The sequence below is a fragment of the Peromyscus californicus genome, unplaced genomic scaffold, assembly GCF_007827085.1.
Source record: "Peromyscus californicus insignis strain IS unplaced genomic scaffold, ASM782708v3 Scaffold_4__1_contigs__length_199733344, whole genome shotgun sequence".
Classification (NCBI taxonomy): domain Eukaryota; kingdom Metazoa; phylum Chordata; class Mammalia; order Rodentia; family Cricetidae; genus Peromyscus; species Peromyscus californicus.
Genome location: NW_026294562.1, coordinates 62,804,871 through 62,818,800, shown reverse-complemented (window position 1 = coordinate 62,818,800; position 13,930 = coordinate 62,804,871). Strand labels below are relative to the sequence as shown.

At 43.8% G+C, this 13,930-nt stretch overlaps 1 protein-coding gene across 1 annotated transcript; it reads right to left on the bottom strand.

Moving 5' to 3' along the window:
- Positions 1 to 1,262: 1,262 nt before the first annotated feature.
- Positions 1,263 to 2,177, bottom strand: LOC128094752 (olfactory receptor 13G1-like). The gene has a single exon (XM_052713267.1). It carries the CDS (start codon positions 2,175 to 2,177, stop codon positions 1,263 to 1,265), a length of 915 nt encoding a protein of 304 aa, XP_052569227.1.
- Between the last annotated feature and the right edge of the window lie 11,753 nt (positions 2,178 to 13,930).

Here is a 13,930-nt window from a genome sequence, read left to right as displayed (position 1 = left end):
CCATGGACTAGCCCCATAATTGGTTATCCAGGACCAAGAGGTCAACTCTAAACACATATAAATATCAGAAACATTAATGCCCAACAGGTTGTACTTACATATTTATTCATATATATGTAACAATGATAATAATCAAGAAAAAGGGGCCATGAAGTGGAAAGGAAGTAGGAGGACATAGGAAGGGTTGAAAGGAGGAGGGGAAATGATAAAAATACTATACACATATGTCAACTTGAAAATAAATTTTCAAAAATTAACTAATTAATTGAATCAACATTGAAAGGAGAAATAAAAACCAACCATTGGAAGGAACACAGGTCAACCAGGAGCAGACAGAGGAGTCAAAAGGCCACCAGAGTTAGTCCATGATCTTGAGACAGCCCAGGCCAGAAGTGAAGATTTGGGTAGGGCATCAAAGGTCTCTGGATTTGCTCCAAAAGTCAGCAGCCCCTGAAGGACAACAGCTGTGTTCCCTCTCATAGTTCCCTTTCTGGCCACACCCTCCAAACCAGCAAGCTCCCAAGCGTACACCAGTCCTGATAGATTACTCCACAGTGGGAATGGTCAGGCCCAGGACTCCATGAAACCTCTTGCTGCTAGCAAACTGTCTGCTGCTGGAACCCTGTTGGGTGAGTGGTAGCGTTGACAGGGAAGCTGCTGACTAGCATTGGTGGTTCACATTGGACAGGATGGAAGGCAAAAGCAGGCTTTTTCTCATCACACAATGTCACAACATGCCGACAGCTTGGTAAAAGCCTGCCTCAAAATTCTCTGTCACAGGTACTAAAAAGTGGAAGGGTAATTTTTTTTTTTTTTTAGATATTTCACTTACAAGAAAGGACAATTATTCTAAAACCTCCAAACCCCTTTACATTCTCAAATCACCTACCTACATGCCAGTCACAATCAAGGCTGAGTAGCCTTTGGGGATTAAAAAAAGAACAGATGTACAAAGCAGTGTCGACCCAGAGCTCCTGGCTCATGTGACTACTGCAAGCCAAGAAAACTAGGAAAAGGTCATGCTCACATTTGATGCTTCGGGGGATTCACTTAAAAACTGAAGTGAATAACTATATAGATACCCTGTGGTCCTACAGGACACCGCATGGAGATCCCAGATCTTCTCCTCAGTGAATCCCAGCAGATGAAGAGTTGTCCCTTCTGGTTTGGCAGGTATGTCCTCAGGAAAAGGAACAGGGACCTTGACCAAACCTGTGACCCCCCAGTAGAGCAGAGCTGAAGGCAGTGGTGCCGGCACAGGCTCAGCAGCAGGACAGAAGTCTCCTAAGAGCAACTTTGACATCCTTGTTCCTCAGAGTGTAGATGAGGGGGTTCAAGGTGGGTGCCACCGAGGTGTAGATGACAGACACTACCTTGTCCTTGTTGAGTGAGTAGCTGGATGAAGGGCGGATGTAGGTGTAGATGACAGTGGAGTAGTACATGGTAACCACAATGAGGTGTGCAGAGCAGGTGGAAAAAGCACGCTGCTTGCCCTCAGCAGAGCGGATCCTCACGATGCTGGCCACAATAAAGCCATAGGAGATGATGATCACAGAGAAATTCCCTACAGCCAGGAACACATCTGCAGCAAAGGCCATGACTTCATTCAGCTGTGTGGGAGCACAGGAGAGCTTCAACAGTGGGGGGATCTCACAGAAGAAGTGCTCTATCACATTGGAGCTGCAGAATGGTAGACGCAACATCAGACTTGTGTTCACGCTGGTGTTCGTCAGGCTGATGGCCCAGACAAGGCCAGCCAGGAATGCACACACCCTGGGGCCCATCCAGGCACTATAGTGCAGGGGACAGCAGATGGCCACAAAGCGGTCATAGGCCATAGCTGAGAAGAGCAGAAGCTCTGCCCCCAGTGACCATGTGAAGAAATAGAGCTGGGCCATGCAGCCCCCATAAGAGATGGTCCTCCCCCCGACCATGCTGTCCAGTAGCTTGGGCAGGATGGTGGAGGTACAGAGGATGTCCACCACAGCCAAGTTGACCAGGAAAAAGTACATGGGGGTATGTAAGGCTGCGCTGGCACTGATTGTCACCATAATGAGAAGGTTTCCTGAGATGGCAGCTGTGTAGAGGCAGAGGAAGCTGAGGAAAAGTGGTACCTGAAGATGAGGCATTTCTGAGAATCCCAGGATGAGGAACTCAGTGACCAGTGTCCCGTTCATCACAAAGCTGGGTGGGCCTCAGGATCCAGGGGTGGTGGGTTTTCTGTGGCAGCTCTGATAGTGTCTGAAGAGGAAATACATGCTCCAGTCCCAGTTTGTGCTAACGACCCACCCCAGGAGTGTTGAGGCCCATCTAAATCTCAGACTGCCTGGGATACAAACAGAGCAATGTGCCACCCAATGCTGCAGGTATCTTTCTAGATGTAGGACTTCTAGGAGACTGATGTGTCCACTCATAAACCTTGGGACTCAGGGTATTTCTCCATTGGGAGGATCCTTTCCCCAGACTTCAGGGAGCATGGAGCATGGCCAGGAAAACCCCAGAGGTGGAAGGCTGTGTGTCCTGGTAGCAGGGAGAGCTGTGGCTCCCTTCTGTTCAAGGGCTTAGACAGTGGGTGGGGGTGGGGAGGAATGAGGAAGAAGGCAGGTGTCCCTCACCTGGTCATAGAAAACAGCATCAACCACGGTCTTCAAGGGTGACCAGTACACTCACATGTACAAATCTCAGTTGTTCATCTGTGTGTCACTGGAGCTGGGGGTCTAGGGCTCTGCAGTAGGGCACCAGGCAGGACTGAGCCCTGTCTCACCCCTACCCCAGGCAGCCACACACTTGCCTGAGTTAAAACTGCAGCTGAGTTTAGAAAAGCCTTGAACAGAGTGTGCCTGGATGCAGAGTGCCAACTTTCAAGTGATGAAGAAAGAGCAGACTGTGTGACTTCTCATGTAAACTGTTGCTTAAATTTAGGAGTACTGGAGCTCAAAGTTTACATTTGCAAATATAATCTACTAGATTATCTTCATTTTTAAAGAGCATTGTTATTTTCATGTGCCCGTATACAGCCAGTATTGTAAGAAACTATTCCTTGGTTTGGCCTAAGGCCTCAGCTCTCCTATCTGCCTCAGGCAATGTCTGGAAGGTTGATGATCTTATCTGAATATTACAATACTGTGTCCCTGTAGGGGTGGCCAGAAGGTAGCAGACCACATCACCTGTGGTATGTGCTCCCTATCATAAGAGATGCTATGTAGTTCAGCATGAGATCTGTGACGTGGGTACAAGGAAAAAAAGAAAAAGATGTGGGGATAGAAAGATAGAGAAATAGGAAGACAGAGACATAAGTGGAGTGACAGGAAGGCAGTGAGACAAAAAGGAGAGACAGTACACACACACACACACACACACACACACACACACACACACACACACACACACTCATGCAAGTGACAGAGATAGAGACAGATATAAAAGCAAAGAAAGAAATGGGGAAATACGTAGAGGTACCAAGAAAAGAAAAAAAAAACAGAAAAGAGAGAGAGAGACTGAGAATAGAGAGATACAGGCAGGCTCTGAAAGGAAATTATGCTATGATTTGTCCAAGTTGTGTTTTTTTTCAGATGATTACAGAACTTTCTCAATAATGACAGTTTAAGTGATCTCATAAACCTGGGTCACACATTAAAATTCTATAACCCACCCCTATTACAAAAAAATGTAATTAATATTTAAACACATGTACAATTAACATAAAACTCACATGGTAAGCCTATAGCATGAATCTTCTCAGATGTCCTCTCCAGAAACTTGCTTCTCAGCAGAACATAGACAGACAGACAGTCAGGCAGGCAGACACACACACACACACACACACACACACACACACACACACACATGCACACACAAACAGGGGGTTAACTATCAGCATTCATTAGAAAATAAAATTAGATTAAATAAAAAAATTTCAAGAGCAAAAGGTGACATCTCCAAGTAAAGAGGGGACATTAGGATGTCTGTGTGAGGACCAGGGGCCCTGCATCCTCTATAACAGAAGAGACAAGTGCTCACAGGGAGAAATCAGGCCCTGAGGGGCCAATTAGGCAGAACCACACTGGCTTCTTGAGCAGGACTGGCTGGGGACATGACCAAGCCTCTTCTCAGGCAATGCAGCACACACTTGGTGGGACCCCTTACCCAAGGGCTGCTTCTCTGCCCTGCCTCCCAGGGACTTGCTGTCTGCCAACATCACCAGTGACAGCAGAGGTTAAAGGGGACACTCAGGCAGATGAGATGTTTGTGCCTTGAGCCAGTTCTCTCCCCAAACCACAAGTTCTTCCAATCTCAAAGAGTCCCTCATTCCAGATATAAACACTTGAGAGGCCAAGGCCAGAGCACTTTCCCAGTCCTCTGGCACAGATTGTGACAGCTCACCACACAGTTTTCTCTGCTCTAAGTGGATAAGGTCCTCAGGCTGGTGTAGTTGTCAGAATTCTGCTCTTTGGTGTCCATTTTCCTCCCCCAGTGAACAAGAAGAAACTTCATCTAAGCACAATAACATCTCATCCCAGACCAGAAGTCATCCTGCCCTTAGCAAATGGTACTGTACTTGTGTTGGTCTGGGTCTAGGAGGCTGCCCTAATCCCAGAAAGGTCGCATGACTTCTGTGGCTCTTCAGGGACTCAAACCAGTTTATGTTGCAACATGGCTAGCTGGTTCTTCTATTGTCATGGCAACCTACTGGCCTCAAGTGGACATCTGGGCTAGCCAGGGCGCCTCTCCAGGTTGGGACTGGATCTTGACATAAACTCATCTTGCCTCAGTAATCGAATTCATGCCTTAACTGTCTTCTTGAATTCATGGGCAAAATCACACCTTGTAGCTGCTTGTAGGAATAAAGACTAGTGTATTAGTCCATCACCTTCCTCCAGTCCTTCCCTGCTTCTGCCTACTCCACATTCTCCACACTACCAACAATTACTGACATGCATACACTGAATCCTGTGCCCCAGTGCACACAATTCCAGCCTGTGGTCTTGCCATCTATGTGGTCAAACATTCTCAGGAAACAGTGCTGGGCTGCCTCAGCAAGGTCCACCCCACCCTCCAAGCCAACATGAGGCATGGCCAGCACAGTGAGGGGGAGACCGCATTGTGTACACAAGCTTTAGTTATTCCTTCCAAATGCTCAGCTTCCTTTAGATCTGTGATCAAAACTAGGACTGAACCCCCAATACCATGTCATTGTATGTTGAGACCAAGATGTATTATCAGATACTTCACAAAAACCCATCAACTAGTTACAAGACCTCAGTACATAAGCCCATGAGGAGCTTTTTGTATTTATGTCATAGCCTTTTTTTAATTGAACAATCTCTGTCCATGCTACTTAGAGGAAACCATTTGGGCATTGGCTTTTCATGGCATGCTTGTGTTAATGAGAGAGAAGACAGGAGATGAAGTGTTCAGAGCTGGCCCTAATCACTGCGAGAAGGAGATGAATCAGAAATCAGCCTGCCCTCTTCTTGCCAGCTCTCTGTGCCCAGGATGCACCATCACCACCCAGGGAACTGGCTAGGAGTTGGTTTCAAATCCACAGTCCAAACAGAGCCTGCCATAGTAAAAATGAAATCTGCCTCCAGGTGGAGACATGCCCTTGTCGCCTCCCTTGGGTGTTAATCCAGCTGGCCAGGTCAAGGGGGGAAGGATCACCCTTAGAAAGGTGAGTTACAGACTCTGAGAGAAACAATCAATCAATGGGACCTCTTGAAACTGAGAAGCTTTTGTAGAGCAAAGGATACGGTCAACAAGGCAAAGCGACAGCCTACAGAATGGGAAAAGATCTTCACCAACCCCACATCTGACAGAGGACTGATATCCAGAATATATAAGGAATTCAAGAAATTAGACATCAAAATGCCCAATAGTCCAATTAAGAAATGGGCTATAGAACTAAACAGAGAATTCTCAACAGAGGAAACTCAAATGGCCGAAAGACATTTAAGGAACTGCTCAACATCCCTAATCATCAGGGAAATGCAAATCAAAACAACTCTGAGATACCACCTTACGCCTGTCAGAATGGCTAAGATCAAAAACACTGAAGACACCTTATGCTGGAGAGGATGTGGAGCTAGGGGAACTCTCCTCCACTGCTGGTGGGAATGTAAGCTTGTACAACCACTTTGGAAATCAATATGGCGCTTTCTTAGAAAATTGGGAATCAATCTCCCCCAAGATCCAGCTATACCACTCTTGGGCATATACCCAAGAAATGCTCAACCACACCATAAGAGCACTTGTTCAGCTATGTTCATATCAGCATTGTTTGTAATAGCCAGAACATGGAAACAACCCAGATGCCCTTCAACTGAAGAATGGATAAACAAAATGTGGTACATATACACAATGGAATACTACTCAGCAGAGAAAAACAATGGCATCATGAGGTTTGCAGACAAATGGATGGATCTAGAAAAAATCATCCTGAGTGAGGTAACCCAGACTCAGAAAGACAAACATGGTATGTACTCACTCATAGCAGGATACTAGACATGAAACAAGGATGACTTGTCTGCTACTCACATCACCAGGGAGGCTACCTGGAAAACAGGACCCCAAGAAAGACACAGGGATCACCCAATGACAGAGAAATGGAATGAGATCTACATGAACAGCCTGGACATGAGTGGGGGTAATGAAAGGCGAGGGTTGAGGGAAAGAGAGCTTGGGGGAGCGGGAGATCCCAGCTGGATCAACAACAGAGAGGGAGAACAAGGAATAGGAGACCATGGTAAATGAAGACCACATGAGAATAGGAAGAAGCAAAGTGCTAGAGAGGCCCACAGAAATCCACAAAGATACCCACACAACAGACTGCTGGCAGTGGTCGAGAGACAGCCCGAACTGACCTACTCTGGTGATGGGATGGCCAAACACCCTAATTGTTGTGCTAGAAACCTCATCCAACTACTGAGGGATCTGGATGCAGAGATCCATGACTAGGCCCCGGGTGGATCTCTGGGAGTCCAATTAGCGAGAATGAGGAGGGTTTATATGAGCGAGAATTGTTGAGACCAAGGTTGGATAAAGCACAGGGACAAATAGCCAAATGAATGGAAACACATGAACTATGAACCAGTGGCTGAGGGGTCCCCACTGGATCAGGCCCTCTGAATGGGTGAGACAGTTGATTGGCTTGATCTGTTTGGGAGGCATCCAGGCAGTGGGACCAGATCTTGTGCTCATTGCATGAGTTGGCTGTTTGAAACCTGGGGCCTATGCAGGATTGTTTGGCTCGGCCTGGGAGGAGGGGACTAGACCTACCTGGACTGAGTCTACCAGGTTGACCTCAGTCTGTGGGGAAGGCTTTGCCCTGGAGGAGATGGGAATGGGGGGGGGGGGGTTGGGGGGAAGGTGAGGGGGACGGGAGGGGGGAGAACAAGGGAATCCGTGGCTGATATGTAGAACTGAATTGTATTGCAAAATAAATTAAAAAGAAAAAAAGAAAAAAAAAGAAAGGTGAGTTAACATTAAGACAAACTTTTCCTTTGTAGGAGTCTCTCCCCCTCGCACAGTTCATAGGCGCTGCCATGAGGCTTGGCTAGGTCTGCCTGCCTCTCTGAGTCCTGATTCCAAGGAACAGAACTATTCCTTTTTCTTTTCTTCTTTTTCTTTCAGGTGCTGGACAGAGTATGCCTTTAAAGTCCCGAACACTTTCAGGCTTCCTCACTCTCTCTCTGTCTCTCAACCTCTGCTGCCCATCTTGTGACTGTCTGCTGACACATGACAGACCTTCCTTCAGGCTGATTTTCATACATGGGTTATTTTCCCTTTCTTTTCTCCATTCTTTTCCTCCAGGGCAGTCACAAGATTTAGAGCTGCTTGCCCTGGATTTTAATTCCCTAACACTTTAGGCCTTCTTCCTTTCTTTCTAAACAATCCCTAGCCATGTGGCTGACCTCTGAGGTGGTTTGGTTGTCTTATTGTTTTATTTCAAACAGAATGAAACCATCCCACCTTCCCGTCCCCATTCTTTTCCTCTGGGCAGTCGCAAGATTTGCAGCTCACCTGAACCTGAGGCTTTTCTTTTCTGCTCTAATAAGTTGTTCTTGCTCTTCCCTGTGAGTCGTTCTTAAGTTGATGTATTAATAAGACTTGGAACCCAAGAAGGGATCCCAACTTTCCCAATATTACATAATGGCTCCACCTTGACCCTGACCTTTTCCAGTAGCATTTTTTTTTTAAATTCTCACCATTCTCAAGACTTCTCATTGGTCTCATAAATTATTGTTTAGGTTTTTTTTCCTTTTTAATGGAGAACATATTTTTTCATACAATATATTCTGAACATGGTTTCCTTCCTCCCAGCCCCTCCCAGGTTTTCCCTCCTCCCAGTCCCCCCAAATCCATATTCTTTCTTTCTCTCCCTCTCTCATCAGAAATGGAAGAGGCACAAGAAACACATTCAGTCTCAGTAACACACATATTCACACACAGAGAAAACCCAGAAAAACACAAAATTAGAAACCATAAAATATAAGCAAAGATCTTTAAGGTAAAAGAATGGCAAGAGAAACCTTATGAGACAAGAACCCTCAAAAAAATACCACTGAGTTTGTTTCGTGTTGGCTATCTACTGCTGGGCATAGCTATGCCTGTCCTTAAGTGTGGTTTGTATATTAAGTGCAACCTAGTTGGAGAAAACTCATCTTTCTATTGTCAGCAGTTGTCAGGTAGAGATGGCTTCCAGGTTAGGATGGGGATTTGTGTCAATTTCCCCTCTCAGTGTGGGACCCCATCTGGTTTAGACTTATACATGCATGCTGCCACAGTCTCTGTGAGTTCATATATGTGTCAGCCCTGTTGCCTGAAAGGCCTTGTCTCCTTGGTGTCTTCCATCCCCACCAGCTCAATCTTTCTACCTTGTCTGCCGCATAGTTTTTTGAACCTGAGAGAAGGGAGTTCATGGAGACATAGTATTAAAATTGAGTGTTCCAAGGTCTCTCACTCTTTGCACATTTTCCAGTTATGAATCTCCTTTTTAGTTCTCATCACCTGCAGAAGTAAGCTTCTCGGATGATGACTGAGCAAGACACTGATATAGGAATGTGACAATGTCATTAGGAGTCAATTTATTAGCAGAACAGTAGTGTTTGTATTTCCCTTACATCCATGATCTATCTAGTCTCAGATTCTTGACTGCCTAAGCAGTGTCAGACATGGGTTCCATTCCATGGAGTGGACCTTAAATCCAATCAGATAGTAGTTGGTTACTCCCATAACTTCTGTTCCACTGTTTACCAACCTATCATTCACACAGATCACCGCTGTAGATGGAGGGATTGTAGCTTGGTTGACATTTACTTTTCTCCTCTGGTAGCATGCAGAGTGCCTTCCAGTACCATGAACCTAGTTAGTAGGAGTGAAGGCTCTAAGTAGGCACCAGCTTGACTTTTCCGTCTTCAATGACTTATGTAGGTATTGTCTTCAGCAACAAGGCCTTACCATCAGTTTGTAGAGAGCAACTAATAGCCTTGGCAATCGCTGTGTTGTTTGGGGTTTCCATAGCGCTCCTTTAGTCAACAATTCAATGGATGTCACCATTCCTGGCACTGGAGGTTTCACTTGGTGATGAGAGAGGACTAGTTGGTGTTTTGTCTCCTCTACTTTTTGGTGATTTCGTTTAGATTTCTACCTTATATGTGTGTATTTTAAGAAGCTTCTGTTGTCGTAGATTTCAACTGGACCCCTCAAATGTCCTTTAGATTAGCTGTCCCTCCTTGTATTCCCTCCCTTACCTGACTTCCCTTCCTGTCTCTGTTTGGTCCTCTCATTCCAGTCTTCCTCTTCCCCATCCATCCATAACTATATTCTATTTCCCTTTCCTTGGGAGGTCCTCCCCTCCCCCAATACCTGACTCTATACCTAACCTCTGTGGTTAGATAGATTGTAGCCTCCTTATCAAACACTTAACATCTAACACTCACATACAGATGAAGACCATATTTGTGCTTTGAGGTTTGGGGTACCTTACTCAGGATGATTGTTTTATAGCTTCTTCCATTTATCTGTGAATATCATTACATTTTTAACAGCTGAGTAATATTCTATTATGTAAATGTACCACATTCTCTTTATTCATTCATCTGTTTACAGACATGTAGGCTGTTTCCAGTTTTTGGCATTATGAATAGAGCAATGAACATAGATTAGCAAATGTCTCTGTAGTAAGATTTAGAGTCCTTTGGGTATATGTGCAAGAGTGGTATAGCTGAATCTTGAAGGAGATCTATTCCCAGATTTCTGAGGAATCATCACACTGATTTTCATAGTGGTTGTACAAGTTTACAGTCCCATCAGCAATGTGTAAGATGCTCCCCTTACCTCACATCATCTCTAGCATGAGCTGTCATTTCTTTTATTCATCTTGCCCCTTCTTACTGGTGTAACATGAAATATTCAAGTAGTTTTTATTTGCATTTTCATGATGACTAAACATGTTGAATGTTTCTTTAAATGTATCTAAGCCATTTGTGATTCATCTTTTGAGAACTCTCTGTTTAGTTCTGTACACATTTTTAAATTAGGTTTTTATTTTCTTGATGTCCAGTATTTTTAGTTTTTATATATATTAGATATTAACCTTTTATTAGATATGTAATTAGTAAAGATCTTTTCCCATTCTGTAGCCTGCCACCTAGTTTAAATGATGGCACACTTTCCATACAGAAAGTTTTCAGTTTCCTGTTGACCCATTTACAAATTGTTGTATTCAAGGGCTCGAAGGGGGATTTAAACAGATAGGAATCTTACTCTAAGGAAGGAACAGGACCACTGAAGTTTTCTGTATCTTTGACTTTCCATATGACAGAACACATGATACTGTGCAAATGGGGCAGAGCATAGCCTGCATGTAATGCATACAATGGCCTTTGAAGGTGCATTTAAAGGGACATTACCAACAGGAAAAGGAAACCTGTAACTGGGAAATTGAGAGGACTGAGCAAAGAGTCAGTCTCAAACCTCCATGACAAAAATAGGACTTGCAGTTCACTTGAGGGAAGAGAAATACCTGGCAGATCAAGACTAGCACTTATTTCTTTTCTTTGGAAGAGGGTCTCACTATATAGCTGAAGGTGGCCCAACATTTGGAGTCTTCTTATCTCAAAATCACAACCATTATGATTATAAGCCTGTGTCATGGCATGCAACTTAAAGTGGATACAAGCAAGCATTCTCATACCACTTTCTAGAGAAGGCCCCATAAATGAGGCTGCATATCTATCTTTGCATCCAGCTTGTTGCAGTCTTCAGGATACCCCCATAATACTAACTTCCATGGTCTTTGGTCTTGGTCTCTCCAGTGGCCATAGGGTCCAAGCATTACCCAGTAGACCTTTTCAATAGATTGGTCAATGTGGTGGTTTGAAAGAAAATGGCCTCCAAAGGGAGTAGCACTATTAGGAGGTGTGGCCTTGTTGGAGGAAGTGTGTCACTATGGGGACTGACTTTGAGGTCTCTTTTGCTCAAGCTGTGACAGTCAAATTCCTGTTGTCTATAAGATGTAGCACTCTCAGCCCCAGCACCATGTCTTCCTGCATGCCACCATGCTCCCTATCATGGTGATAATGGACTGAACCTCTGAAACTGTAAGCAAGTCACCCCAATTAAATGTTTCATTTATAAGAGTTGCCAGTGTCATGGAAACCCAAACTAAAACACTCAATATCCATGATTCAGGGATCAGGCTGCCCCATGTACCCAATTCAACTATTCCCTTCATGACTGAGGCTCCAGGACCAGCTCCATGGACTCAATCTCCATGATAGCATACCTGTTAATCTAGGAAGAGAGAATAGGCTACACTGCATGAGGATTCCAGTAACAAGCCCTGAACAGACGTATGATTTCATAACAGATGAGATCATTACAGAAAGATGCCACAAAGGGAAGCAAGTGAATTCACAGAAATCTTTTAAGAACTGCCTAAAAAACACTTAAAGGTGATCATCTCAATCCCACTCTGTGAGCTAAAAAATGATATGCATAGACTAAGAAAATTGGAAAACCACCATATACATAAAATAAGTTTTCAAGAGATACATACCATTGTAAGGGAAAAAAACAAATTCTGGAGCTAAAGAATAAAATACCTTAACTAAAACATTATATAGACAACTTCAAAGTAGACTACATCAACAGAAGAATCAGCAAATTCAAAGAAAAGCATCTGAGACAAACCTAGTTCCAGACCCAGAGTCCTAGAACCCTCTTTGTGCATGAGCCACCTTTCATGGGTAAGTAGCTCCTTCCTTTCCCTTCCCTTTCCCCAAACTCACCACCATCTGCAAACATGCAGCCAGCCTAGTTCTAGACCTCTTCATCTGTTAACTTCCTTCACCTGGTAACTTGCTTCTTCCCTTTGCCATCCCTTCGTTACTTCCTCCATTTCTCACCCCCACATACCTCTCCTCCTGCCTATAACCATCTCAACAATCACAGGTCTAGCTCTGGATTAGTGACCTTTGAGTATGCTTTTTTTTTTAAAGAGATGTCTTTAACTGGTAAATCGATTCTTTCCTCTCCCTCATTCCCCCTGCCTGTTGCCATTTCTGTACTCACAGGCCAAGCTCAAGACCTGTGGTTTGGGAGACATCATTCCCTGGTCAACTGAATCACTCATACACCACCTTGACCTGGTCTAGTTCAAGTTTCACATCTCTTACACCATCCCAACCTACACTGCCCCAACCTAAGGAAGGGCAGATTATCACTCTAGACATACAACCAAAGAAAGAAGTCCATATGCTTAGGACAGATCACAAAAAACAAAAGTAACATGAATAGCCAAGACAGTATGTCTTTGATCAAACCTATTAGTTCTAGAGAGTGTTCTCTAACAAGAACTATGTAGGCCGGGCGGTGGTGGCGCACGCCTTTAATCCCAGCACTCGGGAGGCAGAGCCAGGCAGATCTCTGTGAGTTCGAGGCCAGCCTGGGCTACCAAGTGAGTCCCAGGAAAGGCGCAAAGCTACACAGAGAAACCCTGTCTCGAAAAACCAAAAAAAAAAAAAAAAAAGAACTATGTAGATGAATACCAGGACACAGAATTTAAACAAACAACCATTAAACTGTATCAAAGAATTCAAGGAAAGTAAAGAAGACATGGGGGAAAATACTTCATCATACTCTAAGAAGATAACAATAAATGCTTGAGTCCAAATATATGGTGTCTTAATTAGGGTTTCAATTGCTGTGAAGAGACACCATGACCACAGCAGATTTTATAAAGGAAAACATTTCATTTGAGTGGCTTACAGTTTCAGAGGTTTAGTCCATTATCATCATGGCAAGAAACATGGCAGTAGACATGGTGCTGGATTAGTAGCTGAGAGTTCTACATCTTGAGCTATAGGCAACAGGAAGTGAACTGTGACACTAGATATAGCTTGTACATAGGAGCCCACCCCCACAAGTCCATACCTCCTAATAGTGCCAGTCCCTTTGGGGACCATTTTCTTTCAACCTACCACATATGGCTAAATTAAATGATAAAGACACTTTAGGATTTGGAATAAAATTCAATAAAGAGATAGAAACATTGAAGATAACACAAGCTGAAATGAAGATGGAATTGAAAAACTCAATAACTCAACTAGAAAACTCAAGGAAGGCCTTACAAGAAGAATGAATCAAGTATATATCCATATATATATATATATATATATATATATATATATATATATATATATGGATATATGGACTCAAAAAATAAAGTAGAGGAGGCTAGAAAATGAGCAAAGAAAACAAAAAATTTGGAAAAGCCAAATAAAGGAACATACAAGAGATATAGAACAACATCAAAGACAAAACCATATAATTATAGGCATAGATAAGGGAGAAGAATACAGGTCAATGACATAGACAAGCTCTTTAACAGCATCATAGAAGAAAATGTCCCCCAAACAAAAGAAAGACA